This window comes from Anomaloglossus baeobatrachus, chromosome 4 (assembly GCF_048569485.1).
Source record: "Anomaloglossus baeobatrachus isolate aAnoBae1 chromosome 4, aAnoBae1.hap1, whole genome shotgun sequence".
Lineage (NCBI taxonomy): Eukaryota > Metazoa > Chordata > Amphibia > Anura > Aromobatidae > Anomaloglossus > Anomaloglossus baeobatrachus.
In genome coordinates, this window is record NC_134356.1 from 439,540,398 (window position 1) to 439,568,083 (window position 27,686).

General features: G+C 48.4%; 1 protein-coding gene across 8 annotated transcripts in view; it reads left to right on the forward strand.

The window, feature by feature from the left end:
* Positions 1 to 27,686, forward strand: part of HERC1 (HECT and RLD domain containing E3 ubiquitin protein ligase family member 1) — a 408,496-nt gene that overhangs the window by 183,986 nt on the left and 196,824 nt on the right. For 6 of the 8 annotated variants that reach the window (XM_075345504.1, XM_075345503.1, XM_075345506.1 and 3 more), the window contains exons 26-30: positions 2,730 to 2,778; positions 3,220 to 3,267; positions 3,724 to 3,986; positions 5,375 to 5,593; positions 16,248 to 16,368. In XM_075345504.1, coding sequence (XP_075201619.1) covers positions 2,730 to 2,778; positions 3,220 to 3,267; positions 3,724 to 3,986; positions 5,375 to 5,593; positions 16,248 to 16,368 — 700 coding nt within the window. The remainder of the gene's footprint in view (positions 1 to 2,729; positions 2,779 to 3,219; positions 3,268 to 3,723; positions 3,987 to 5,374; positions 5,594 to 16,247; positions 16,369 to 27,686) is intronic. The other 2 variants (XM_075345510.1, XM_075345511.1) reach the window with 1 other exon arrangement.

Here is a 27,686-nt window from a genome sequence, read left to right on the forward strand (position 1 = left end):
CTCTCCTAGCCTTTCACCACCTGTTGGCGGGCAGGCACATTCGAGTCCAGTCAGACAACGCGACAGCGGTTGCCTACATCAATCACCAAGGCGGGACACGCAGCCGCCTGGCAATGTTGGAGGTCCAACGCATTCTTCAATGGGCGGAGGAGTCCAAGTCCACCATATCCGCAGTCCACATCCCTGGCGTAGAAAACTGGGAGGCAGATTATCTCAGCCGTCAATCCGTGGACGGTGGCGAATGGTCCCTGCACCCGGCAGTGTTTCAGTCAATCTGCCGCAAGTGGGGCACTCCGGACGTGGACCTAATGGCATCCCGTCACAACAACAAGGTTCCGGTTTACGTGGCTCGCTCCCACGATCCTCAGGCCTTCGCCGCGGACGCTCTGGTTCAAGACTGGTCCCAGTTTCGTCTGTCCTACGTGTTTCCCCCTCTAGCTCTCTTGCCCAGAGTCCTGCGCAAGATCAGAATGGAGGGCCGTCGAGTCATCCTCATTGCACCGGACTGGCCCAGGCGAGCTTGGTATCCGGACCTGCTTCAACTGTCCATGGAGATGCCGTGGCATCTTCCGGACCGTCCAGACCTGCCCTCGCAAGGTCCGTTTTTCCGCCCGAATTCTGCGGCACTCAAATTGACGGCGTGGCTCTTGAGTCCTGGATTTTGACGGCTTCTGGTATTCCTCCTGAAGTCATCTCCACTATGACTCGGGCCCGTAAGTCTTCCTCCGTCAAGATCTATCACAGGACTTGGAGAATTTTCCTGTCCTGGTGTCGCTCTTCCGGCCATTCTCCTTGGCCATTCTCGTTGCCGACCCTTCTGTCTTTTTTACAGTCCGGTCTGCAGCTAGGACTGTCCCTCAACTCTCTCAAGGGACAAGTCTCAGCTCTATCAGTGCTGTTCCAGTGGCGTCTCGCCCGGCTGGCTCAGATCCGCACCTTCATGCAAGGTGCGTCTCACATCATTCCGCCTTATCGGCGGCCCTTGGATCCCTGGGACCTTAACTTGGTCCTCACGGTATTGCAGAAACCCCCCTTTGAGCCTCTTAGGGAGGTTTCTTTGTATCGTCTTTCTCAAAAGGTGGCCTTTCTAGTTGCCATAACTTCTCTCAGGAGAGTCTCTGATTTGGCTGCGCTCTCCTCGGAGTCACCTTTTTTGGTTTTTCACCAAGACAAGGTAGTTCTCCATCCGACCCCGGACTTTCTTCCTAAGGTGGTCTCTCCCTTCCACCTTAACCAGGATATTTCCTTGCCTTCCTTCTGTCCGGCCCCTGTTCATCGCTTTGAGAAAGCGCTGCATACTCTAGATCTGGTGCATGCTCTCCGGATCTATGTGTCTCGCACCGCTGCGCTTAGGCGGTGCACCTCTCTTTTTGTGCTAACCACAGGGCGGCGCAAGGGTCTCTCTGCTTCTAAGCCGACCTTGGCCCGTTGGATTAGATCGACCATTTCGGACGCCTACCAGAGTACTCAGGTGCCTCCCCCGCCGGGGATCAAAGCACACTCGACCAGAGCTGTCGGTGCCTCTTGGGCTTTTAGGCACCAGGCTACGGCTCAACAAGTCTGTCAGGCTGCCACTTGGACTATCCTCCATACTTTTTCGAAGCACTACCAAGTGCATGCTCATGCTTCGGCAGATGCAAGCTTGGGCAGACGCATCCTTCAGGCGGCTGTCGCCCACTTGTGAAGTTAGGCTCCGCCTACTTCTTAGTTTTTTCTGTTTATTCCCACCCAGGGACAGCTTTGGAACGTCCCATGGTCTGGGTCTCCCAAAGGAACGATAAAGAAAAAGAGAATCTTGTTACTTACCGTAAATTCTTTTTCTTATAGTTCCGTATTGGGAGACCCAGCTCCCTCCCTGTTGCCTGTTGGCAATTTTCTTGTTCCGTGTGTTATCACCGGCTGTTGTCGTGGACAGAGTCTCCGGTTGTTCCGGTTCTTACTCGGTTCTACTTGTGGGTGGCTATTCTCCTTCAGCTTTTGCACTAAACTGGCTAGGACTGGCTACCAGGGGGTGTATGAGCTCAGAGGGAGGAGCTACACTTTTAAGTGTAGTACTTTGTGTGTCCTCCGGAGGCAGTAGCTAAACACCCATGGTCTGGGTCTCCCAATACGGAACTATAAGAAAAAGAATTTACGGTAAGTAACAAAATTCTCTTTTTTGTGTTTGTTATTAATCTTGCAATATATAGCTATAATAATAATAATAATTTTTATTTCTATAGCGCCAAATATTCCGCAGCGCTTTAGAATTCAGAGGGGACATGTACAGACAATTTGAGACAATACAAAATTAAGATACCAGGAGGAGTGAGGGCCCTGCTCGTAAGCTTACAGTCTATGAGGAAATAGGGGAGGCACAAAAGGTGAATGGGGGGGAGAAAAGCTTGTCATATATAGTCCAGCCATCAATTTAATAGGGTATTCAAAACCAGCTGCATGAACCTGTCATTGGCCAGAATTTGTACAGCTACAGGGGAAAAGAACTGGAACAGAAAGAGACTAGATTAGATCAGGGCAGTGAGGTGATAGGCTAGTCTAAAGAAATGCGTTTTTAGGGCCAGCTTAAAGGTGTGGCTGTTGGGAATTAATCGGATTGCTCTTGGTAGTGTGTTCCAGAGCATAGGCGCAGCTCGTGAGAAATCTTGAAGACGGGAGTGGGAGTAGCTATAGTTGGACTTCTCTGTACTGTACAATTGTATTTACTCATGTCCCATATTCTCTTGTTCCAGAGTGGAAGACAGAACACCGACTCCGACCTTGCGTCCCATAGAAAACGAGGTGAGACAATTTTTAGTAATGTTAATAAAACATGTAGTTTTCATTGGTATTTCTTTTGGATTTGTTTTTGCATGCAAAGTGTAAAATAGAGTTGTCATTGAAACTGGATAAATGCATAATGCCAGTGTGTAAGAACTTATATTCTTATTCTGTAGTGGCTACACTATATCCAATAAATGGACTATAGAATACAAACTAAGGCGCACTTCAGCTACATATTTCAGTTAATATAAACTTACAAATCAAAGGTGTTACTGAATGCTTAGGAAAGGATATTCTTTTGCTTTTAAGGAGCTTAGATTTTAGTTTAAGACCCAAAATAAACCACATTTCTGTCACTACATAATAAACTAACAGCGGTAAGCTGGACCTCGTTTCCCTTTCCTCTCTGTGTCTCCTTCATAAAACGTGTTGTGTTCTCTGCTGATACCGGGCCCTTAGTCCACTTGAGTCCCCGGAAAAAGAAGATCGCCAAGCAAGTACTTAACGGCATGTTCTTCCTTTTATCCTCGTCTATTTGGCTTCCTTCAAGCTAGCTATTGCCTTTCATATTTAAGTTTTGATTTAATCATTGTATGAAGTCACTGTGCTTGGCCTGCAAAAAATGAAGCTTCCATTATGTCATCCGCTTCATAAGCACATGCTCTGAAAGCATCTGTGCTGAGCAGGGAGTGAAAACTAAAGTCATGTAGTATAAGGATGATGAGTATGTACATTCAATAAGATGTAACACAATGGCTTGAAAGAAGCCAAAAAATTGATCCTCAATTAGTTTTAAACTTCTCGGTCTACCATTATTTTCTGGTAGTTTGATTTTGAGATCCTGACTTGTTATAAATGAATTGAACATTAGACATACTCAGTATCATTATACTTAAAAGCAACATAACCTATCAAGTGTAAGTCTACAGGCCTCCCTGAGTTTTGATCTTCATCTGTCTGCAGTGTCCCCATCTGAACAACCTGCCAATGATTCTTGGGCCCGACTGAAGCACAATCGGGACTGGATGTGTGGTTTATCTTGTGGCTTTGACACCGATGCAGAACATAGCAAAGCTCTTGGTGTGCATACACTAATTGACAACGTGCTAAGCTTTGTAAGTGGAGATGTAGGAAGTTCTCCTGGGTTTAAAGAGCCAGAAGAAGGAATGTCCAGCTCTCCCCAGGCGTGCGTAATTGCAATGGAACAGCAGCAACTTCGTGCAGAGGTATTATATCTATTTTTTTACTGAACAAAATGTTTTATCTTCAAATTAAAAAATAATTTATTGTGATGTCTAAAAATACCGAACACATTTGCAAACCTACAGAATGAGAATGCATATTTCTCTCTTGTTTCATTGGGGGACACAGGACCGTGGGTGTAAGCTGCTGTCACTAGGAGGCTGACACACCTTGCATGCTGTATCAGATTCATATATAGCATTCATATTGTAATACATATTATGGAGGCACTAATGGGGGTGTAAAGATGATAAGGTGCTTGTTAAATTTGACTATGTATACAGCCTTGCAGCCGAAGGTAGAAAAAATTGTTAAGGCCACGTCACACTAAGCAACATCGCTAGCAACATCGCTGCTAAGGAACAACTTTTGTGACGTAGCAGCGATGTTGCTAGTGATGTCACTGTGTGTGACATCCAGCAACAACCTGGCCTCTGCTGTGAGGTCGTTGGTTGTTGCTGAATGTCCTGGGCCATTTTTTAGTTGTTGCTCTCCCGCTGTGAAGCACACATCGCTGTGTGTAACAGCGACAGAGCAACAACTGAATGTGCAGTGAGCAGGAGCTGGCTTCTGCGGACGCTGGTAACCACGGTAAACATCGGGTAACCAAGAAGCCCTTACCTTGGTTACCCGATATTTACCTTCGTTACCAGCGTCCGCCGCTCTCACACTGTCAGTGCCGGCTCCCTGCTCTCTGCACACGTAGTCACAGTACACATCCGGGTAATTAACCCGATGTGTACTGTGGCTAGGAGTGCAGGGAACAGGGAGCCGGCACTAGCAGTGTGAGAGTGGCGGACGCTGGTAACGAAGGTAAATATTGGGTAACCAAGGTAAGGGCTTCTTGGTTACCCAATGTTTACCGTGGTTACCAGCATCCGCAGAAGCCGGCTCCTGCTGCCTGCACACGTAGCAGAGTACACATCGGGTAATTAACCCGATGTGTACTGTGACTAAGTGTGCAGGGAGCCAGCGCTAAGCGGTGTGCTCTGGTAACCAAGGTAAATATTGGGTTGGTTACCCAATATTTACCTTAGTTACCAAGCGCAGCATCGCTTCCACGCGGCGCTGGGGGCTGGTCACTGGTGAGATCTGCCTGTGTGACAGCTCACCAGCAACCCGTGTAGCGACGCTCCAGCGATCCCTGCCAGGTCAGGTTGCTGGTGGGATCGCTGGAGCGTCGCTTAGTGTGACATCTCACCAGCGACCTCCTAGCAACTTACCAGCGATCCCTATCAGGTTGTATCGTTGTTGGGATCGCTGGTAAGTTCTTTAGTGTGACTGGGCCTTTAGCATAGGTTTTGTTAAGGAATGCTGGCACGGCCTTTGTGCAAGTCTGTAATGACACCAAGGGATTATGATTTTCTTCTAGTTGCGCTTGGAGGCCTTGCACCAGATCCTTGTTCTTCTCTCTGGAATGGAGGAAAAAGGAAATGCACAAACGTTAGGTAGTCGCCAGTCACTCGCTACCTTTCAGTCGTCATCTCTGCTTACCTCTGTGAGACTGCAGTTTCTTGCAGGTTGTTTTGGACTAGGTACTGTTGGTCATGCAGGCACTAAAGGAGAAAGTGTTCATCTGCATCATTACCAGGTAAGGAGGCCATTATCTCTATTTGAACCAGGTCTTTCTAAAGAGAAAAAGTGCATCAACTTGAACATTTGGAAATACATTTTTTTATGACTCTCGGAAATTCAGTGGTATCTTAGCAGGGTAAAAAACACTAACAGAAAACCATGTAGAGGTGGTTACAAATACAGGTGCCACTAGGGCTATGGCAATAAAACACAATCAATCAAAGAGAGCCAAGTGGACATGGTCTCATCGTGCCTCATGCACCAGAAATGCATCGGGAAGGTGTGACACGATGACTGACTGCTGGTGTGGAACATGGAGAAATGTGTGGCAGCTGGGTCTGCCCCCTCCATGAATCCCTCCCTGATGTTTGGTGAAACTACAGCTTGGGTAAGACGGTTCCAATAACTATGCATATTTATCTATAGTGTTGTTCTCATGCACTCACTATTACTGTGTGTCGGACCATGCAATGAATAGTATGGTTTGATGTGACAATCTGGCTTAGCTCTCTTTGGTTAATAATCTTAATATTAATAATAATAATCTTTATAATAATAATCTTTATTTCTATAGCGCCAACATATTCCGCAGCGCTTTACAATTTAGGAGGATCATATACAAACAAGTAACAGTTATAGAAATACAATATTTAGAGGAAAAAAAAAAAGAAAAAACACAACCCTGCTCGTGAGAGCTTACAATTTACAATGAGATGCCTTTGGGTGCTATGGAGTTTGATGTGGAGTCATGTTGTGAGAAGTTGTAGAGGGACTATGTGAATCGAATCTGATTAGGGAGTGTGATAGGCCGCCCTAAAAAGATGCGTCTTTAGGGTGCGTCTGAAGCTGAGTAAGTTGTGATTTGTCCTAACTTCTTGGGGTAGAGTGTTCCAGAGGGTTGGTGCAGCTCGGAAGAAGTCTTGGATCCGGGAGTGGGAGGTTCAAATTAGTGTGGATGTTAGTCGAAAGTCGCTTGCAGAGCGTAGAGAACGGGTGGGGTGATAGACAGAGAGGAGGGTGGAGATGTAGGGGGTGCCGCACTGTGGAGAGCTTTGTGGGTGAGAACAAGCAGTTTGAATTGGATCCTGTGATATATGGGCAGCCAGTGCAATGACTGGCACAGAGCAGAGGCATCCGAGTAGCGGTTAGCCAGATAGGTGACCCTGGCTGCTGCATTAAGGATGGACTGTAGAGGAGAGAGTCTAGTTAAGCGGAGACCAATTAATAGAGAGTTACAGTAGTCAAGGCGAGAGTGGATCAGGGCCACGGTGAGGGTTTTTGTCGTTTCCACAGTGAGAAAGGGGCGGATTCTAGAGATGTTCTTGAGGTGCAGGCGGCAGGAGCGGGCAAGAGATTGTATGTGGGAGGTGAAGGAGAGATCAGTGTCAAGTATAACACCCAGACAGCGGGCCTGCAGCCTAGGACTTATCGTTGTGCCACACACAGAGAGGGAGATGTCAGGTTGAGGAAGGTTGGAAGATGGAGGGAAAAGAAGTTCAGTTTTGGAAAGGCTAAGTTTCATATGGAGAGCAGACAACTGCAGTCAGGCAGTCACTGGTGTTCTGTAGTACAGCGGGGTGAGCTCAGGGGATGAGGTGTTTCTTTGTCGCTCCATTGGGAGACCCAGACAATTGGGGTGTATAGCTTCTGCCTCCGGAGGCCACACAAAGTATTACACTTAAAAGTGTAAACCCCTCCCCTCTGCCTATACACCCCCCCGTGCATCACGGGCTCCTCAGTTTTTATGCTTTGTGTTGAAGGAGGCACACATGCACGCAAGCTCCACAATTTAGTCAGCAGCAGCTGCTGACTATATCGGATGGAAGAAAAGAGGGCCCATAACAGGGCCCCCAGCATGCTCCCTTCTCACCCCACTCTGGTCGGCGGTGCTGTTAAGGTTGAGGTACCCATTGCGGGTACAAAGGCTGGAGCCACATGCTGTTTTCCTTCCCCATCCCTTAGGGGCTCTGGGTGAAGTGGGATCCTAACCGGTCACCATGCATGGGACCGTGCTCCCTCCGCAGCCCCTGGGGGAATCTGCTGGACAGGAGACCGGGTATCGTCAGGGACAGGCCCAGCTCCTCTGAGGTACTCTGTGTCCCCTTGGGGACGGCGCATAGAGCGCCTGTGTAACGGACGCTGCAGCACCTGCCGGGTGTTTTGCGTCGCCGGGACTACCGCGCCGACCGCGCTTGTTTGCCGGCCGCGCTAATAAATTTAGTCCCCGGCTTTTGCGGCCTAGTATCGCAAACTCCCGCCCACGGGCCTGCCAGTCAGGGGTGAGGGCGGGACGCTAGACTGCATGTCAGCGGTGAGGGCTGGAGCATACTGAGGTATCCTCCTCCCCCCTCACTGAGCACTGCGGGGCACCAGATTCCCGCACTTTCTGAGGCACGCCCACGGCTCCCTCCTCCTCTCAGAACGCTGGCAGCCATTCCTATCAGCACTTCTGACGCTGGAGAACTTCAGAGGGGAGACAACACCGAGCTCCACAGCTCTGGGAGGCCCAGGCAGGGAATCTGGTGGTCACACAACCGCTGAGGGCGGTCGGTAAGCCGCACCTGTTACTAGGTGCTGGCCCCCCTGGGTGCCGAAGTGTATATTTATATGCTTATATTGTATACATTTACTCTGTACGGCCGCACTATTTGCTTTTGGCTATATACCCTCACTGATTGCTCTAAGAGGAGACAACAGCATGTCGTCCGCAAAAAGCAAGGGTACCAAGGCACAGACTTATTTTGCAACCTGTACCTCATGTGCGGCTATGCTACCTGCAGGTTCCACCTACCCTCATTGTGTGCAATGCTCGGCCCCTGTGACACTCACTCAGCCGGAGCCTCAGCCACTGGTGGGACCCTCGGCCCCGGTGGAACCACCTGCTGCCACTGTCCAGGTGACAGGGACAGAGTTTGCAGTATTCGCTGACAAACTTTCTGAGTCTATGGATAGATGGTCTGCTAAGATACTAGAAGCTTTGCAGTCCAGACCGGTAACACAACAAAACAATAGGATAAAGAGTTGCACACCAGTCACAATGTATAGGGGAATAATGAAAAGCATAACTGCTATATGAATACTAGACTGAAAAATACAATGGACTATCTGAAATAAGTGAAAAACATGAAAATGGTATCTGCATAACTGCTATGAAAAATAGAAATGAGAGATATTTAGCCATTGTATTGATCAATGCAAAGGAGCCCCAAAACCAAACGCCAAGGTAATCTCTATTTTTGGGGTCCCTAACCTATGTGTAACCTCACCTGCAGTTAAAAAACTTGCTCTGTATGGGAAGCAAGGGACCAAGCTATATATGTGTGAAATAAGAGACATGGCTATGGGTGGGGCAGGGTTCTCAGACAAAAAGTGCATACTAACTAAAGAATGTATGTCTGGAACACCAATGGTGTGAACAGGGTGCAAGACTCAAAAATATACAACTAAACAATAGGATAAAGAGTTGCACACCAGTCACAATGTATAGGGGAATAATGAAAAGCATAACTGCTATATGAATACTAGACTGAAAAATACAATGGACTATCTGAAATAAGTGAAAAACATGAAAATGGTATCTGCATAACTGCTATGAAAAATAGAAATGAGAGATATTTAGCCATTGTATTGATCAATGCAAAGGAGCCCCAAAACCAAACGCCAAGGTAATCTCTATTTTTGGGGTCCCTAACCTATGTGTAACCTCACCTGCAGTTAAAAAACTTGCTCTGTATGTATTTTTCACTTATTTCAGATAGTCCATTGTATTTTTCAGTCTAGTATTCATATAGCAGTTATGCTTTTCATTATTCCCCTATACATTGTGACTGGTGTGCAACTCTTTATCCTATTGTTTAGTTGTATATTTTTGAGTCTTGCACCCTGTTCACACCATTGGTGTTCCAGACATACATTCTTTAGTTAGTATGCACTTTTTGTCTGAGAACCCTGCCCCACCCATAGCCATGTCTCTTATTTCACACATATATAGCTTGGTCCCTTGCTTCCCATACAGAGCAAGTTTTTTAACTGCAGGTGAGGTTACACATAGGTTAGGGACCCCAAAAATAGAGATTACCTTGGCGTTTGGTTTTGGGGCTCCTTTGCATTGATCAATACAATGGCTAAATATCTCTCATTTCTATTTTTCATAGCAGTTATGCAGATACCATTTTCATGTTTTTCACTTATTTCAGATAGTCCATTGTATTTTTCAGTCTAGTATTCATATAGCAGTTATGCTTTTCATTATTCCCCTATACATTGTGACTGGTGTGCAACTCTTTATCCTATTGTTTAGTTGTATATTTTTGAGTCTTGCACCCTGTTCACACCATTGGTGTTCCAGACATACATTCTTTAGTCAGACCGGTAACACAGGCCCCGGGCACTGTTGAATCATTGCCCCCAGGCCCCCCTCGGTCGGAGCAGCAAAGTGCTCCTGGGGCGACTCATAGGTCCCACGGTGAGGACTCCGACACGGACCGCAGTCCCAGACCGGCTAAGCGGGCTCGCTGGGAGCTTCCCTCGACTTCATCACACTGCTCAGGGTCTCAGCATGAGGACTCTCTGGAGGATGAAGCGGAGGTGGCAGATCAGGGCTCTGATCCTGACGCTGCTCTCAATCTTGATACACCTGAAGGGGACGCCATAGTAAATGACCTTATAGCGTCCATCAACCAGGTGCTAGAACTTTCTCCGCCAGCTCCACCGATTGAGGAGTCAGCTTCTCAGCAGGAGAAATTCCAATTTAGGTTTCCCAAACGTACACGGAGTGCGTTTTTCGATCACTCCAACTTCAGAGATACAGTCCAGAAACACGGAGCATTTCCGGACAAGCGCTTTACTAAGCGCCTTAATGACACACGTTACCCCTTCCCCACTGACGTAGTCAAGGGTTGGGCTCAGTGTCCCAAGGTGGATCCTCCAGTCTCCAGACTGGCGGCTAGATCCATAGTTGCAGTGGCGGATGGTTCATCACTCAAGGATGCCACTGACAGGCAGATAGAGCTCCTGATGAAATCCATCTATGAAGCTATAGGCGCGTCTTTTGCTCCGGCATTCGCAGCCGTATGGGCACTCCAAGCTATCTCAGCTTGTCAGTCTGAGATTAATGCAGTCACACGTGCCTCTACTCCGCAGGTTGTGTCTTTAACCTCTCAGGCGTCGGCTTTTGCGTCCTACGCCATGAATGCTGTCCTGGACTCTGCGAGCCGTACGGCGGTAGCATCCGCCAATTCAGTGGCAGTCCGCAGGGCCATGTGGCTACGTGAATGGAAGGCAGACTCTGCTTCCAAAAAGTTCTTAACCGGTTTGCCATTTTCTGGCGCCCGCCTGTTTGGTGAGCAATTGGATGAAATCATTAACCAATCCAAGGGAAAGGACTCGTCCTTACCCCAGTCCAAACCAAACAGACCTCAACAACGGAAGGTACAATCGAGGTTTCGGTCCTTTCGGCCCTCAGCCAGGTCTCAATTCTCCTCGTCCAACAGGCCACAGAAGGGTCAGAGGAACTCTGATTCATGGCGGTCTGTCACGTCCTAAAAAGACCGCCGGAGGAACCGCTCCCAAAGCGGCCTCCTCATGACTTTCGGCCTCCCCAAACCGCATCCTCGGTCGGTGGCAGGCTCTCCCGCTTTTGCGACGCCTGGTTGCCACATGTCCAAGACCGATGGGTGAGAGACATTCTGTCTCACGGTTACAGGATAGAGTTCAGCTCTCGTCCTCCGACTCGTTTTTTCAGAACATCTCCGCCCCCCGAGCGAGCCGATGCTCTTCTTCAGGCGGTGAGCACTCTGAAGGCAGAAGGAGTGGTGATCCCTGTTCCCCTTCAGCAATGGGGTCACGGTTTTTACTCCAACTTGTTTGTGGTGCCAAAAAAGGACGGATCTTTCCGTCCCGTTCTGGACCTCAAACTGCTCAACAGACACGTGAAAACCAGGCGGTTCCGGATGGAATCTCTCCGCTCCGTCATCGCCTCGATGTCCCAAGGAGACTTCCTAGCATCAATCGACATCAGGGATGCTTATCTCCACGTGCCGATTGCACCAGAGCATCAGCGCTTCCTGCATTTCGCCATCAGGGACGAACACCTTCAGTTCGTGGCACTGCCTTTCGGCCTGGCGACAGCCCCACGGGTCTTCGCCAAGGTCATGGCAACAGTGGTAGCAGTCCTACACTCTCAGGGACACTCGGTGATCCCTTACTTAGACGATCTTCTTGTCAAGGCCCCCTCTCGGGTGGCATGCCAACACAGCCTGAACATTGCTCTGGAGACTCTCCAGAGATTCGGGTGGATCATCAATTTCCCAAAGTCAAAATTGACACCGACCCAATCGCTGACATATCTCGGCATGGAGTTTCATACTCTCTCAGCGATAGTGAAACTTCCGCTGGACAAACAGCGTTCACTACAGACAGGGGTGCAATCTCTCCTTCGAGCCCAGTCGCACCCCTTGAGGCGCCTCATGCACTTCCTAGGGAAGATGGTGGCAGCAATGGAGGCAGTTCCATTTGCGCAGTTTCATCTGCGTCCACTTCAATGGGACATTCTCCGCAAATGTGACAGGAAGTCGACGTCCCTCGACAGGAACGTCTCCCTTTCTCGGGCAGCCAAGGCCTCCCTTCAGTGGTGGCTTCTTCCCACTTCTTTGTCGAAGGGGAAATCCTTCCTGCCCCCATCCTGGGCTGTGGTCACGACGGACGCGAGTCTGTCAGGGTGGGGAGCGGTCTTCCTCCACCACAGGGCTCGGGGTACCTGGACTCAGCCAGAGTCCTCCCTTCAGATCAATGTTCTGGAGATAAGGGCAGTGTATCTAGCCCTAAAGGCGTTCCAGCCGTGGCTGGAAGGCAGGCAGATCCGAATTCAGTCGGACAACGCCACGGCGGTGGCATACATCAACCACCAAGGCGGCACACGCAGTCGGCAAGCCTTCCAGGAAGTTCGGCGGATTCTGCTGTGGGTGGAAGCCACAGCCTCCACCATCTCCGCAGTTCACATCCCGGGCGTAGAAAACTGGGAAGCAGACTTTCTCAGTCGCCAGGGCATGGACGCAGGGGAATGGTCTCTTCACCCGGACGTGTTTCAAGAGATCTGTTGCCGCTGGGGGAAGCCGGACGTCGACCTAATGGCGTCCCGGCACAACAACAAGGTACCGGCATTCATGGCACGGTCTCAAGATCACAGAGCTCTGGCGGCAGACGCATTAGTTCAGGATTGGTCGCAGTTTCGACTGCCTTATGTATTTCCTCCTCTGGCACTGCTGCCCAGAGTGTTACGCAAGATCAGGTCCGACTGCCGCCGCGCCATCCTCATCGCCCCAGACTGGCCGAGGAGGTCGTGGTACCCGGATCTGTGGCATCTCACGGTGGGCCAACCGTGGGCACTACCAGACCGACCAGACTTGCTGTCTCAAGGGCCATTTTTCCATCTGAATTCTGCGGCCCTCAACCTGACTGTGTGGCCATTGAGTCCTGGATCCTAGCGTCTTCAGGGTTATCTCAAGAGGTCATTGCCACTATGAGACAGGCCAGGAAACCAACGTCCGCCAAGATCTACCACAGGACGTGGAGGATCTTCTTATCCTGGTGCTCTGATCAGGGTTTTACTCCCTGGCCATTTGCCTTGCCCACTTTTCTGTCCTTCCTTCAATCCGGAATGGAAAAGGGTTTGTCTCTCGGCTCTCTTAAGGGACAAGTCTCGGCGCTCTCTGTGTTTTTTCAAAAGCGTCTAGCCAGGCTTCCACAGGTACGCACGTTCCTGCAGGGGGTTTGCCACATAGTCCCTCCTTACAAGCGTCCGCTAGAACCCTGGGATCTGAACAGGGTGCTAACGGCTCTTCAGAAACCACCTTTCGAGCCAATGAGGGATATTTCTCTTTCACGCCTTTCGCAGAAGGTGGTCTTCCTAGTGGCAGTCACATCACTTCGCAGAGTGTCTGAGCTAGCTGCACTGTCATGCAAAGCCCCCTTCCTGGTGTTTCACCAGGACAAGGTGGTTCTGCGTCCGGTTCCGGAATTTCTCCCTAAGGTGGTATCCCCTTTTCATCTCAATCAGGATATCTCCTTACCTTCCTTTTGCCCTCATCCAGTTCACCAATGTGAAAAGGATTTGCACTTGTTAGATCTTGTGAGAGCACTCAGACTCTACATTTCTCGTACGGCGCCCCTGCGCCGCTCGGATGCGCTCTTTGTCCTTGTCGCTGGCCAGCGTAAAGGGTCGCAGGCTTCCAAGTCAACCTTGGCTCGGTGGATCAAGGAACCAATTCTTGAAGCCTACCGTTCTTCTGGGCTTCCGGTTCCTTCAGGGCTGAAAGCCCATTCTACCAGAGCCGTGGGGGCGTCCTGGGCATTGCGGCACCAGGCTACGGCTCAGCAGGTGTGTCAGGCGGCTACCTGGTCGAGTCTGCACACTTTCACGAAACACTATCAGGTGCATACCTACGCTTCGGCAGATGGCAGCCTAGGTAGGCGAGTCCTTCAGGCGGCGGTTGCCCACCTGTAGGAAGGGGCCGTTTTACGGCTCTTTTACCGAGGTATTCTTTTACCCACCCAGGGACTGCTTTTGGACGTCCCAATTGTCTGGGTCTCCCAATGGAGCGACAAAGAAGAAGGGAATTTTGTTTACTTACCGTAAATTCCTTTTCTTCTAGCTCCTATTGGGAGACCCAGCACCCGCCCCTGTTCCCTTCGGGCTGTTGTTCTTTTGTGTACACATGTTGTTCATGTTGAATTGTTCTTGGTTCATGGTTTTCAGTTCTCCGAACATCCTTCGGATTGAATTTACCTTAGACCAATTTATAAGTTTCCTCCTTCCTGCTTTTGCACCAAAACTGAGGAGCCCATGATGCACGGGGGGGTGTATAGGCAGAGGGGAGGGGTTTACACTTTTAAGTGTAATACTTTGTGTGGCCTCCGGAGGCAGAAGCTATACACCCCAATTGTCTGGGTCTCCCAATAGGAGCTAGAAGAAAAGGAATTTACGGTAAGTAAACAAAATTCCCTTCATTGTTGTGTGTCATCAGCATAAAGATGATACTGGAGGCCAAATCTGCTGATGGTCTGTCCAATTGGGGCAGTGTAGAGGGAGAAAAGAAGAGGGCCAGGGACTGAACCTTGAGGGACCTCAACAGTGAGAGGGAGAAGGTTGTGTTTTTTGCCATAGCCCTTGTCACCTGTATTTGTAGCCAACTCTACATCTTTTCTCTGTTAGTGTTTTTGTATGTCATTGGATACCTTTTTAATTGTGTACTATTAAAAGCCAAGTTTTACTAATTATCTACCCTGCTGAGATACCACTTATATACATGTTAGTTTTGTTTCTAACGCTGAGATATCTCTTGTAAATTCAACTACAAGTAATCTAAACTTTGCAGGACAACAAACGTCAACTAACAGCATGTGGTTGATGTGTCTCCTTGCAGTCAAAGCCACCAGCCAGTTTGAGCATTCTTTAAAGCACCACTATAGTATATCTATTTTTTTTTTTTTTTTATTGCACCTCTGTAGTGGTAAGTCCAATGCCCCCAGTCTTACATCCACCTGCTACCATCTTCATCTGTTTCCAGCGGCGCTCTCGTCAGTCTGTGGAGATTTGTGACCTGCCAGCAGCTCCATTGCTTCATATAGTATGCTAGAGGTCACATGTATGTAGCTCTGGTTCTGTTACATTGAGCACTTGTGACGTAAATTCTGACTTCCAGCCAGACAGATGTTACAGGCGCCGAATAAGGATGAATACAATGTCTAGTGAGTTTAATACCGGGTGCAGCGAACTTACATTTAAAACGCTACTCCAGCGCTGAAAAAGAAAACAAATATGCTGGAGTGGCTCTTTAACACCTTCACAACCTTGGACATACTAATATGTCCAAGGCCGTACCTGTGCTTTTAATTTGGGCTTGCGCTGCAAGGCCGCATTTTTCCCCCGCACATGCCGGCTGATCTGATCAGCAGGCATGCGCAGCTAAGAGGCGAGGGTGGATCAAGGTTAGGACCTGCTTAAAATCCAGGAGAAGCCTTATATAAAGTTATTGCGACAGCTTAGGAAGGACTGGGAGCCTGATAGATTTTCTTAAACTGTGTCACACCCGGACAGTTTTCTGTTTTTCATTTTTTCCTCCCTTCTTCCAAAAGCCGCGTGACAGGACTGCTGATGGTTGCGGAGAACAGCGCTATCCACGCCGCAGCACGTTACATCGTGCTGTCCGCGTTTGACAGCACAATCTAAGGGGTTAACAAGCATGGGTGGATCAGAGATTCACCAGTTCCTGTTACTTGTGCATGTCTGCTGATCAGATCAGCAGACATGTACGGGAAATAATGCAGACTCGTAGCGCACGCCCACGTTAAAGGGTCAGGCACGGCCAAGGACGTATATGAATCCGCTCATTCACCTGTGAGAGAAAATCTGACCAGAGTCTATCAGAAATAGAGAGATACTTATTTTTGCAATTGGTTGTAGCATATTTGCACCTGGATTCCCAGGAGTCAAAATTTCTGATATCACTGGTTTTTAAAATGATAAATAAGTTATTGTATCTGTTTTGCAGCACTTCTTTTTGTTACATGTAGAAAAATGCATTTGCTCATCATAGACAAAATTATTCACAGCATATTAATGACTAGGACTTGTTTATGTGTTTTTGTATAATGTTTTGTATTGTCTTCAGGATGGAATACGGGCTTCAAAAAGGAGCATACAGGTTGAGATCCAAAAAGCTGTGCACAAAATCTATCAGCAGCTTTCTGCCACGCTGGACAGGGCTCTGCAGACAAACCGACACCATGTGGGTAAGTTGCCTGAGTTTAAGCTCATTTATTGAGTGTATTCCAATATGTTTATATGTACATTACTAGAAAGAAGGAAAAATTATTAAAAAAAGCTTAAATCTGTCTAATTTAAAATGTATTTCCTTGTACCTTGGCTGGTGCACTTACTTTGAAAATCCATGTGAGTGACTGCATAATCCTTTATGAAAGTTTAAAATCAGTCTCGCCCACCTAGCTTGATTGACAGCTCCTCAGTGTCCCTCTCCCCTGTTGCTGAATCTTTGCTAATGTAGTCTGATGGACGTTTCCTGAGAGTCGCTTATCTTTGCTGCTGCTGAGATTTCTTACTGGTCAGTACAATGTGTGGCTGGGCAAACTGGGACTCAGTACATTTGGACTCATAAGCTTTCTCTATTTAGTTGCACTCATAAAATTCTTAGATTTCAGTCAGGTTTACAGACTTTATTTTTTTTTTTTTTGATAATCTCTTACCAGGTTTGTGCTATCCCATCTGAGAGCAGTAGGATGTGGCAGCAAATACCCTGCTTCTAGGTATTTGTCACTTACTGAGCTGCTTGATGTAATTTTGATATTGTGTTTTCTCTGCTGTAGATTTAGCACTTCTCTGAATGCTGAGCTCTGTATAATCCTGCCCACACCACCGATTGGCAGCTTTGTGCTCATGTACAATGTACATGAAAGTTTCCAATCATCACATTGGTGGGTTAGGATTAAGCAGTGCTCATGAATATGGAGGACTACATGGCAGTAGGTTTTCTAGCCCTGTAATGATAGTGTACTGCTGATAAAACGGTGATTTCTCAGACACTTCACTGGAGGACACCAGAAACCATGAGACATCCCAAAGCACGTCAAGTTCCTTCTGCCCAGACTCGCATCTGCTGAGGTGAAAGTATAAACCTTATAGAACTTTGAGAAGCTGTGAACTTGAGAACTCCCTACAGATTAATACAAGGTGGGAGATGGGAGATCTCTCTAGAAAGGCCAGATATGCTGATATATTCCCATTCTTAGCAACAGGTTCAAAGATTGCTGCCTCTTTTGGCAGAAACCTTTTCTGGGTTTGTTACTTGGGAAAGTTTATGTAATGTTTGCTCAGCTTTTTGAACTTTAGAGATCTAGATGGACTTCCATTCCTGGAGAAACTGTCTTTGATCTGTCACTCCAGACAGAACAGCTCCCTTAAGGGTATGTGCACACGATCAGGACTCGCTGCGTCCTGGACGCGGCAGGTCCTGACCTGCGGGCAGCGAGTCTCCTCCGCAGGAAACCGCAGCTGCTTGTCCCCACGATCCATGCTCGGGCAGTTGCGGTCTTTCTGTGTTTTCCTTGCGGAGAACACCTGCGTCTCCGCAGCAAAGACTTGATATGCTGCGGCTCGGTTAGAGTCGCCGCAGGTCAGTTTTCGCTGCGAGAAAAATAAGCACAGTGGGCTTCGGATTTCGAGATAACCCATCCACTCTGCTTACACTGTAAAACGCAGCGTTTTGGACGCAGTGAAAACACACTGCATCTAAATCACGGTGAACCCTGATTGTGGGCATGTACCCTAATTGCAACTTTATAAACACCCTAATTACCAAGTAAATTTAGATAAATATAATTTCTCTTTCGTTTCATTGGGGGACACAGGAAAGTGGGTTATGCTGCTGTCAAAGTTAGCTCCTCCCTAGCAGTATACACCCTGAGCCGGAGGCGGACCTAACTCAGTTTTTGCTTAGTGTCATAGGAGGCTGATGTGGGCCGTCTCTGCCCCCCTCAGCCACTTGATTCCTTGCGTATTTTTTATTTTTTCTCGGCGACGCTCATTGCTTTCATTCCTGTTTTTTTCTATTTCTGCAGGTGTAGTTTATTTTCATCCCTCATCCTCTCCATCCCTGTGGGTACCACTCCCCATGGTTGCAGAGGCTTGAGATGTCGGGTCCTCTCCCCCGTCCTTTCCCGCAATACCACTCCCGGGATTGCATGTGGGACAGATCTTTCATGGGCACCTCTGATCCACCCTGCGGTATTACCCCAAAAGCATTCTGGATTTCTGATGGGGCCCGCATCGCTGCCTGCATTTGGACGGAGTCTCTCACCTCCCACCAGGCGTCCACCTCCCTGCCTCTCCACCCTCGGCTTCCCTGGGGCGCGCAGCACTACCATCAGTGTGCTGAGCGCACTGGCACATGTGCAGAGCTTCCTACCTGCACACCGGACATCGCTGGTGCGGTGCCACTGATCTCAGGTAGGACCGCTTGTCTCTACCTTCTTCCGCTCCGGCAGCTCCAAAATTTAGGCCCCGGTCTCTGCCTAGTCTCCCTGCGTCCCAGCCACGCCCCCCGCTGCAGCGCTATTGGCTGCCGTCCGTTCCGCCCCCAACTCCGCCCACCACTCAGCCTCCAGGCATCACAGGGTGGGCGGTGGATGCGTTTTTTTCGCGCTCTTCTCAGCCCCTCCTCCATCCTCTTTCAGTGTCCATCTTTATCCTGCAAAAAAAACACAAAAAACACCCGGTCTGCTGAGGCTTCAGCGCTCCAGTTTTTCCTCCTGGCTCCGGTGTGACCTGGATCCCTCTCCCTGGAATAGTGGGCAGCACACAGGACCTGGGTAAGCATGGCTCCTACAGAGTTAGCCCTCACTAGGTAGCCCTCTCTTTATTTTAGTGACTGGTTTGTCGCTATCCTGTCTCCTTCCTAGCAGCCCCAGTGAGAGTTCCATGGCACCCCATGCCTAATCCTAGTTCCGCCCGATCCAAGCAGGCCCCCTTTGCCTTGTTTCGCGTGCTCCGCCTGCAAAAGCCAAATTCCTTCTAGGCCAGGACGTTCCGCTATGCTCCGGCTGTTCTGCAGACCCGCAGCCTCCGCAGGACACCTCCACCGACGCCTCAGATGCTGCCGCTGTAGCCTCCGATCCTGCAGGAGTCAGCGTCCCGCCTCCTCCTGACTGGTTGCCGTCCCGGTTTCAGTCCGTAGATTCCCTCGCTGAGGCCTCTCGGATCGTTACGCAAACGCCGCGCCTCCTGCCGACGCTCGGCCATACCTCCACAGGCCTAGCGCAATCTCCTCAGGAGGAGGTGAGCCCCGTGCCAGGGACCTCATCCACTGCTCAGAAGCGGACCCGCCAGGTCTCGTCTTCAGCGTCTTCCCAGGCTTCACCCTCATCCCCAGGTCCAGACTACCACTCCTCCTGGAGTCCTCCGACCTCTCTGGTGATGACTCAGATGTAGCACCTCTGCTGGATTTCGAGCAGGCGGCTGATGTTTGGCGCATGGTGGATAGCTTGGTAGAAGCGGTGAATCAGACTATGAAGGTACAGACAGACCCCGTCTCCTCTCAGAGCACCCAAGTCTCCTTTAAACGGACGAGGCGGGCCCATAATGCATTCAGTGGACATCCAGAGTTCGCTGAGTTACTGCGCAATCACAGGAAACTACCGGACACAGCGTTTACCAGCGGTAAGTCCATTCATTTACATTATCCCTTCCCCGATGGGCTCCGAAGAGAATGGGCATGCTCCCCTGTGGTCGACCCACCAGTGTCCCGCCTGACTCCTCATCCCTAACGGTACGTCTCTCAGGGACTCCACACGTACTGTACCATTGACAGGTTGGCCCGTTCTGCATCCTTTTCCCTGGCCCTTGCCTTGGCTTCGGTTACAAAGGCGCTGATGTCCTGGGCGGACACCCTACGCAGCGGACTCCGTACCATCTCTGCCGATCCGGAACTGGTTAACATCTCGGGTGAGTACCTTCTCAACGCAGCCCTGGCATCTCCCAACTGCGCGGCCCAGGCCTCTAGCAACAGTGTGGCCATCCGTCGAGCCCGCTGGCTCAGGACCTGGAATGTGGATGCGGCCTTTAAAGAGTCCCTTCCCTTCTTAGGTGAACGTCTTTTCGGAGATAGGCTAGACCAGTTAATCTCCGAGGCTACGGGAGGAAAGAGTACCTCTCTTCCCCAATTTTGGCCCAAACGCATCCAGAATCGTCGTCTCGCCGCTCGGTTCCAGTCCTTTCGCAGCTTCAACTTCCCACCTCAACCTTTCAAGACGCATCCATCCCACCAACAGTTCCTCCGTCTTGCGATAGCAGAGGACCACTTCCAGTTCACGGCTCTACCCTTCGGCCTCGCATCTACCCCCAGAGTGCTTACAAAGGTCATGGCGCTGCCATGTCCATCCTACCATCCAGAGGTGTTATGGTCCTTCCGTACTGGACCGACATGCTGGTCAAGGGTTCTTCCTTCGAGGACTGTCGTCTTGGTGTTCAGATCACCGATGCCTCCATACTCTCTGCCATCCACGCCCGGTTTCCATCAGGTTTGGTATACGAGTCCTCAGTCAGATGGTGGCGGCGATAGAGGCGGTACCCTTTGCCCAGTTTCATCTTCAGCCTCTCCAGCTGGCCTTGCTGAAGAAGTGGGACAAGTCTCCCTTTTCTCTGGACCGTAGGTTCCGTCTATCCCTGGAGACCCGCCACTCACTTCGTTGGTGGACCAGTCTTCGCAACCTCTCACTAGGAAGATCCTTTCTTCTTCTCCACTGGAGGATAGTGACCACCGACGCCAGTCTCCAAGGCTGGGGTGCGGTATTCCACCATCACACAGCACAAAGCCGCTGGACACCTCAAGAGAGTTGTCTCCCTCTCAACATTCTGGAGATCAGAGCCATCCGGTTAGCCTTGCTACAATTTCAGCACCTAGTACAGGGTTGCCCAGTCAGGATCCAGTCGGACAATGCCACGGCGGTGGCGTACATCATCCACCAGGGAGGCACAAGGAGTGTCATGGCGATGAGAGAGGTCAAGAATATCTTGCACTGGGCCGGGTCTCATCACTCCCTAATCTCGGCAGTACACATCCCTGGCGTGGACAATTGGGCGGCCGATTTCCTCAGCAGGGAAGGCCACGCTTCAGGCGAATGGTCCCTCAACAGGGAAGTTTTCAGCCAGATCTCCGGCAGATGGAGGACTCCGGACGTGGACCGGGAGAGTGCGAGGTACTGAAGTAAAGGGAGGCGACTGAAGATAAGTGTGGCATAGTTTTAACACAATCTCATAGTGGTGATAACTGTAACTGTTTAATTTCATTAGGGATTTGTTGTCTGTGTTTGTCTGGGGTACTGTGAAAAAGCAAAAAAAAAAAAAAAAGTGTGTCTAGTGATTTAGTCAGTAGTATTAGCCACACCTGTTTCTAGAAGCTTCTAGCAGCTTCTAGTAGTCCTTGTAGAACTATATAAACCAGCCAGAGCTAGCGAGGTGCTGAGAGTGCGAGGTACTGAAGTAAAGGGAGGCGACTGAAGATAAGTGTGGCATAGTTTTAACACAATCTCATAGTGGTGATAACTGTAGCTGTTTAAGAAGAGAAGAGTCGCCGTAAGCTGATCGATTGCTGGGACTTGCCGGGTCTCGCTGTTTGAGGACATCGCAAAACCTGACGGCGCGCGACTTTCGCCTGTCATACGCTACATCAGCATTATGGAAGAGAAGAAAATCCACATGGTCACCTGCAACACATGCTACATGTTTACGGATCTGCCGCACAAGAAATTCAACTTCACCTGTCAAAAGTGCAAACTTGTTGCCCTCTTAGAGGAAAAGGTGCGGGAACTGGAAGAAAGAATAGCAACTTTGAAGCTAATTAAAGAACATGAGGACTTCTTGGACGAGGCAGAAGCAACAATTCAGGATATGGAAAGTGAGAAAAGCTTCAGAACACATACAGAGGCTGAAAAGTGGACACATGTGACCAAAAGAAGCCAGCGGATCAAGTGGTCGGCACCACCCACACAGCTTAGCAACCAATATGAAGCCCTCATGCTGGAGAACGAAAATGGCACAGCTCAGGATGATACCGTCTCTACAGGAGAAGACACAGTATCATCAAAAGAAGTTACTTTGTCAACAAAAGCAGAAACAAAAGACACTCAAAAGCACTCAGGAGCAACAAGCAGTGCGTCCAGAAAGAAAAGAAGAGTGGTAGTTATGGGCGACTCACTACTAAGAGGCACGGAGGCAACTATCTGCAGGCCGGACATAACCGCACGAGAAGTATGCTGCCTCCCTGGAGCAAAAATCAAGGATGTGGCCAACAGGATACCAACTATCCTCGGATCCAAGGACGAATACCCGTTCCTATTGATACATGTAGGAACAAACGACACGGCAAGAAATGATCTGCCAACTATTTGTGAAGACTTTGAAATTCTGGGGAAGAAAATAAAGGAACGGAACGTACAGGTTGTTTTCTCATCAATCCTCCCAGTCGATGGCCATGGTGTCAGAAGATGGAATAGGATACTAGATTTGAACAACTGGCTACGACGGTGGTGCAGGCAGCAAGGATTTGGATTCTTAGACCATGGAGTGAATTACCTCTACGATGGACTTCTCGCAAGAGACGGGATACACCTCACAAAACCTGGGAAACACACGTTCGCCAGAAGGCTTGCCACACTCATAAGGAGGGCTTTAAACTAGAAGAAGAGGGGATGGGAGAAAAAACAGCAGACAAGAACATGCAGCAGAAGGACAAACTAATCAAGGATACTAGATGCCGTAAAGAGGACCCAAGACAGGGTACTAAGAAGGAAGCTGAGAAAAGGGGAGCAAAACTTCTTTCCTGCATGCTGACCAATGCAAGAAGCCTGACCAATAAGATGGAGGAACTGGAGCTGGTAATGTATGAGGAGAAATACGACATAGTAGGAATAACTGAGACATGGTTAGATGATAGTTATGACTGGGCGGCTAACCTGCAAGGATATGAATTGTTTAGGAGGGATCGTAAAAAAAGGAAAGGGGGTGGAGTCTGTCTATATATAAAGTCCAGTTTAAAGCCCAGACTAAGAGAAGATATTCAAGAGGGAAATGAAGAGGTGGAGTCTCTATGGGTGGAGATACAAGGAGGGAAAACTAATAAAATCCTCATAGGGGTTTGTTATAAGCCACCAAATATAACAGAAACCACTGAAAATGTATTATTGAAACAAATAGACAAAGCAGCAAATCACAATGAGGTGATTATTATGGGGGACTTCAATTACCCCGATATAGACTGGGAAACTGAAACCTGTGTATCTCAGAAAGGAAACCGGTTTCTGTCAGTAACTAAGGATAATTATCTGTCCCAACTTGTGCCGGGCCCAACTAGAGGGGCAGCCCTTCTGGACTTAATTTTAAGCAACAGACCAGATAGAATAACAGACGTACGAGTGGATGGGCACCTAGGGAATAGTGACCACAATATAATACAATTCCACTTGTCCTTTAGTAAGGTCCCTTGGAGGGGGGTTACAAAAACGCTGAATTTCAGGAAAGCAAAGTTTGATCAACTTAGAGAAGACCTTCGCCAAATTGATTGGGACAATGTCCTCAAAAATGGGAGCACAGAAAATAAGTGGGAAATTTTTAAATCGGTATTAAACACCCACTGCGAGCTAGCCATACCATACAGAAATAAAAGGGCTAGGAACAGGAGAAAACCAATGTGGCTTAATAAGGATGTAAAAGGGGCAATGAATAATAAGAAAAAGGCATTTAAAAAGCTAAAACAAGAAGGCAGCGAGGAAGCATTAAAAATATATAGAGAAAAAAATAAAATGTGTAAAAAACAAATATATTTAGCAAAAGTAGAAACTGAGAGACTCATTGCTAAGGAAAGCAAAACAAATCCCAAACTATTCTTTAATTATATAAACAGAAAAAAGATTAAAATTGATGGTGTTGGCCCTTTAAAGAATAATGAGGGTAAAATCATAGAAAGCGATGTGGGAAAAGCAAATGTTTTAAATACTTTTTTCTCAACTGTGTTCACACAGGAAAAGCATATGCCAGGGGAAATGCAGAGTGATCATGTAAATGCCCCGTTAAGTATGACCTGCCTAACCCAGGAACAAGTGCAGAACCGACTTAGTAACATTAAAATTGACAAATCACCAGGCCCTGATGGCATTCACCCTCGGGTATTAAGGGAGTTAAGTAATGTGATAGACAGGCCTCTATTCCTTTTATTTAAAGACTCTATAGAAACTGGGTCTGTTCCACTGGATTGGCGGCTAGCAAATGTGGTACCAATATTCAAAAAAGGGTGCAAAAGGGAACCTGGAAACTATAGGCCGGTAAGCTTAACATCTGTTGTGGGTAAAATGTTTGAAGGGTTTTTAAGGGATACTATTATGGAATGTCTCAATGTTAATAACTGTTTAACTCCATATCAACATGGATTTATGAAGGATCGCTCCTGTCAAACTAACCTGATCAGCTTCTATGAGGATGTAAGCTCTCACATGGACCGAGGAGAATCATTGGATGTCATTTATCTCGACTTCAGTAAAGCATTTGACACTGTCCCACATAAAAGACTGCTAAGTAAAATGAGAAAGCTTGGGCTCGGGGAAAATGTGTGTAGATGGGTAGGTAGCTGGCTTAGTGGTAGAAAACAAAGAGTGGTTATTAATGGTGCATACTCAGATTGGGCCAGGGTTACTAGTGGGGTGCCACAGGGGTCTGTATTGGGCCCCCTACTATTTAATATATTTATTAATGATCTGGTGGATGGTTTACAGAGTAAAATATCAGTATTTGCAGATGATACAAAACTATGTAAGGTAGTTAACACAAAGGAGGACAGTTTGCAACTACAGATGGACTTGAGTAAATTGGAGAATTGGGCTAAAAAATGGCAAATGAGGTTTAACACAGATAAGTGTAAGGTTATGCACATGGGAAGGAGAAACAGATGCTACGATTACTTACTAAATGGGAAACTGCTGGGGAAATCAGACATGGAAAAAGACTTAGGCATCTTAGTGAATAAGAATCTAAATTGGAGTGCCCAGTGTCGGGCAGCAGCCACCAAAGCAAATAGGGTGATGGGATGCATTAGAAGAGGTCTGGGGGCACGAGATGAAAACATCATTCTCCCTCTGTACAAATCACTAGTCAGACCACACTTGGAGTATTGTGTGCAATTTTGGGCGCCGGTGCTGAAGAAAGACATTACTGAACTTGAAAGGGTTCAGAGGCGGGCTACTAAAATAATAAATGGAATGGGTGCATTACAATACACGGAAAGGTTATCAAAACTAGGTCTATTTACTCTAGAAAAGAGAAGACTTGGGGGAGACCTAATAAATATGTACAAATATATCAGAGGGCCATATAGAGATCTCTCCCATGATCTGTTTGTACCAAGGACTATGACAAGAACAAGGGGGCATTCTTTTTGATTGGAGGAAAGAAAATTCCTACATCAGCATAGAAGAGGGTTCTTCACGGTAAGAGCAGTGAGGCTCTGGAACTCTCTTCCTGAGGAAGTGGTGATGGCCAACTCACTGAATGAATTTAAGAGAGGAATGGATGCATTTCTTGTTAGCAAAAGTATAGAAGGTTATAAATAGCATAATCTTACAGGTAGATAGAAGAGCGACCAAGATTATTAGAGGAATGGGTGGGCTGCAATACCAAGACAGGTTATTAAACTTGGGGTTAGTTAGTTAGGAAAAACAAAGGCTTAGGGGGATCTAATCACAATGTATAAATATATGAGGGGACAGTACAGAGACCTTTCCAAAGATCTCTTTACACCTAGGCCTGCGACTGGAACACGGGGGCATCCGCTACGTCTTGAGGAAAGAATGTTTAATCATAATCACAGATGAGGACTCTTTACTGTACGAGCAGTGAGACTATGGAGCTCTCTGCCGTATGATGTTGTATTGAGGGATTCACAAGTAAAATTTAAGCAGAGCCTGATCGCATTAATTGAAAAATATAATATTACCAGTTATGTATATTGGATTTTATGACAGGGTGTTGATCCAGGGAACTAGTCTGATTGCCGTATGTGGAGTCAGGAAGGAATTTTTTTCCCCATTGGAGCTTATTTGACACATTGGGGTTTTTTTGCCTTCCTCTGGATCAACATGTTAGGCTACGGGTTGAACTAGATGGACTTAGAGTCTCCCTTCAACCTTAAAAACTATGAAACTATGAATGACCTCCCGATTCAACTATCAAGTTCCACGGTTCATCGCGCGGTGCCGCGACCACCTGGCGCTAGGTGTCGACGCCCTCACCCTGTCGTGGAGCCAGTTCAGGCTTCCGTACATCTTCCCACTGCTTCCCCTGATCCCGAAGGTTCTCAAGAAGATCAAGGCGGAAGGAGACTCCAGAGTGGCCCAGACGAGCATGGTTCGCGGAACTCACTCAGCTCCTCGCAGACGCCCCGTGGCGCCTTCCAGACCGTCCAGATCTTCTGTGGCAGGGCCCTCTCTTCCACCAGAACTCAGAAGTCCTAAAGTTGACGGCCTTGCTATTGAATCCTGGGTACTAGCTCAGGCAGGCTTTTCGACAAGGGTGATACAGACAATGATTAAGGCCGGGAAGCCATCTTCTTCGAGGATCTATTACCACATGTGGAGAGTCTTCCTCTGGTGGTGTGAGGAGCACAACATCTCTTCTCCTTTCTCCTTCTCCCTTCCTTCATTGCTGGCATTCTTGCAGTCAGGTCTGGATGAGGGTCTCTTGCTCGCCACGCTTAAAGGCCAAGTGTCGTCTCTGTCAATTCTGTTTCAGAGGCCTCTCGCCCGCAGATCAAGACCTTCATCCAGGGAGTCGCCCATCTCGCTCCGCCGTATCGTCGTCCACTAGAACCGTGGGACCTTAATCTAGTGCTGGGTTCGCTTCAAGTTCCTCCGTTTCGAGATTCTTCCTTTTCTCACCTGTCTTAGAAAGTGGTGCTCCTCGTCGCCATCACTTCTTTACGAAGATCGTTAGAGCTGACAGCGCTTTCTTGTCGTTCCCCCTTTTTCGTCTTCCACCAGGACAAGGTGGTGCTCCGGCCGGACCCCTCTTTTCTGCCCACGGTGGTCTCGCCGTTCCATCTAAATGAGGAGATTGTGCTTCCGTCATTCTGTCCTGGTCCTTATCTCGGCCTGGAAAGGGCCTTGCACACTTTGGACCTGGTACGAGGTCTCAGAATTTGTCTCCAGGACCGCACCTTTCTGTAAGACCGACAGTCTCTTCATCCTTCCATCCGGTCCCAAGAGGGGCATGCCATCCAAGGCCACGATTGCCAGATGGATCCGTTCCACCATATTTGAGGCCTATCGGATGAAGGACGGATCTCCGCTGCGGGGAGTAAAGGCGCACTCTACCCGTGCAGTGGCAGCCTCTTGGGCGATTAGACATCAGACGTCGGCCGGCCATGTCTGCAGGGCCGCCACCTGGTCTAGTCTGCATACCTTTGCTAGGTTCTACCGTGTTCACACCCAAGCGTCGGCAGATGCCAGTCTTGGGAGAAAGGTTTTGCAGGCGGCAGTAGCACACCTGTAACAAG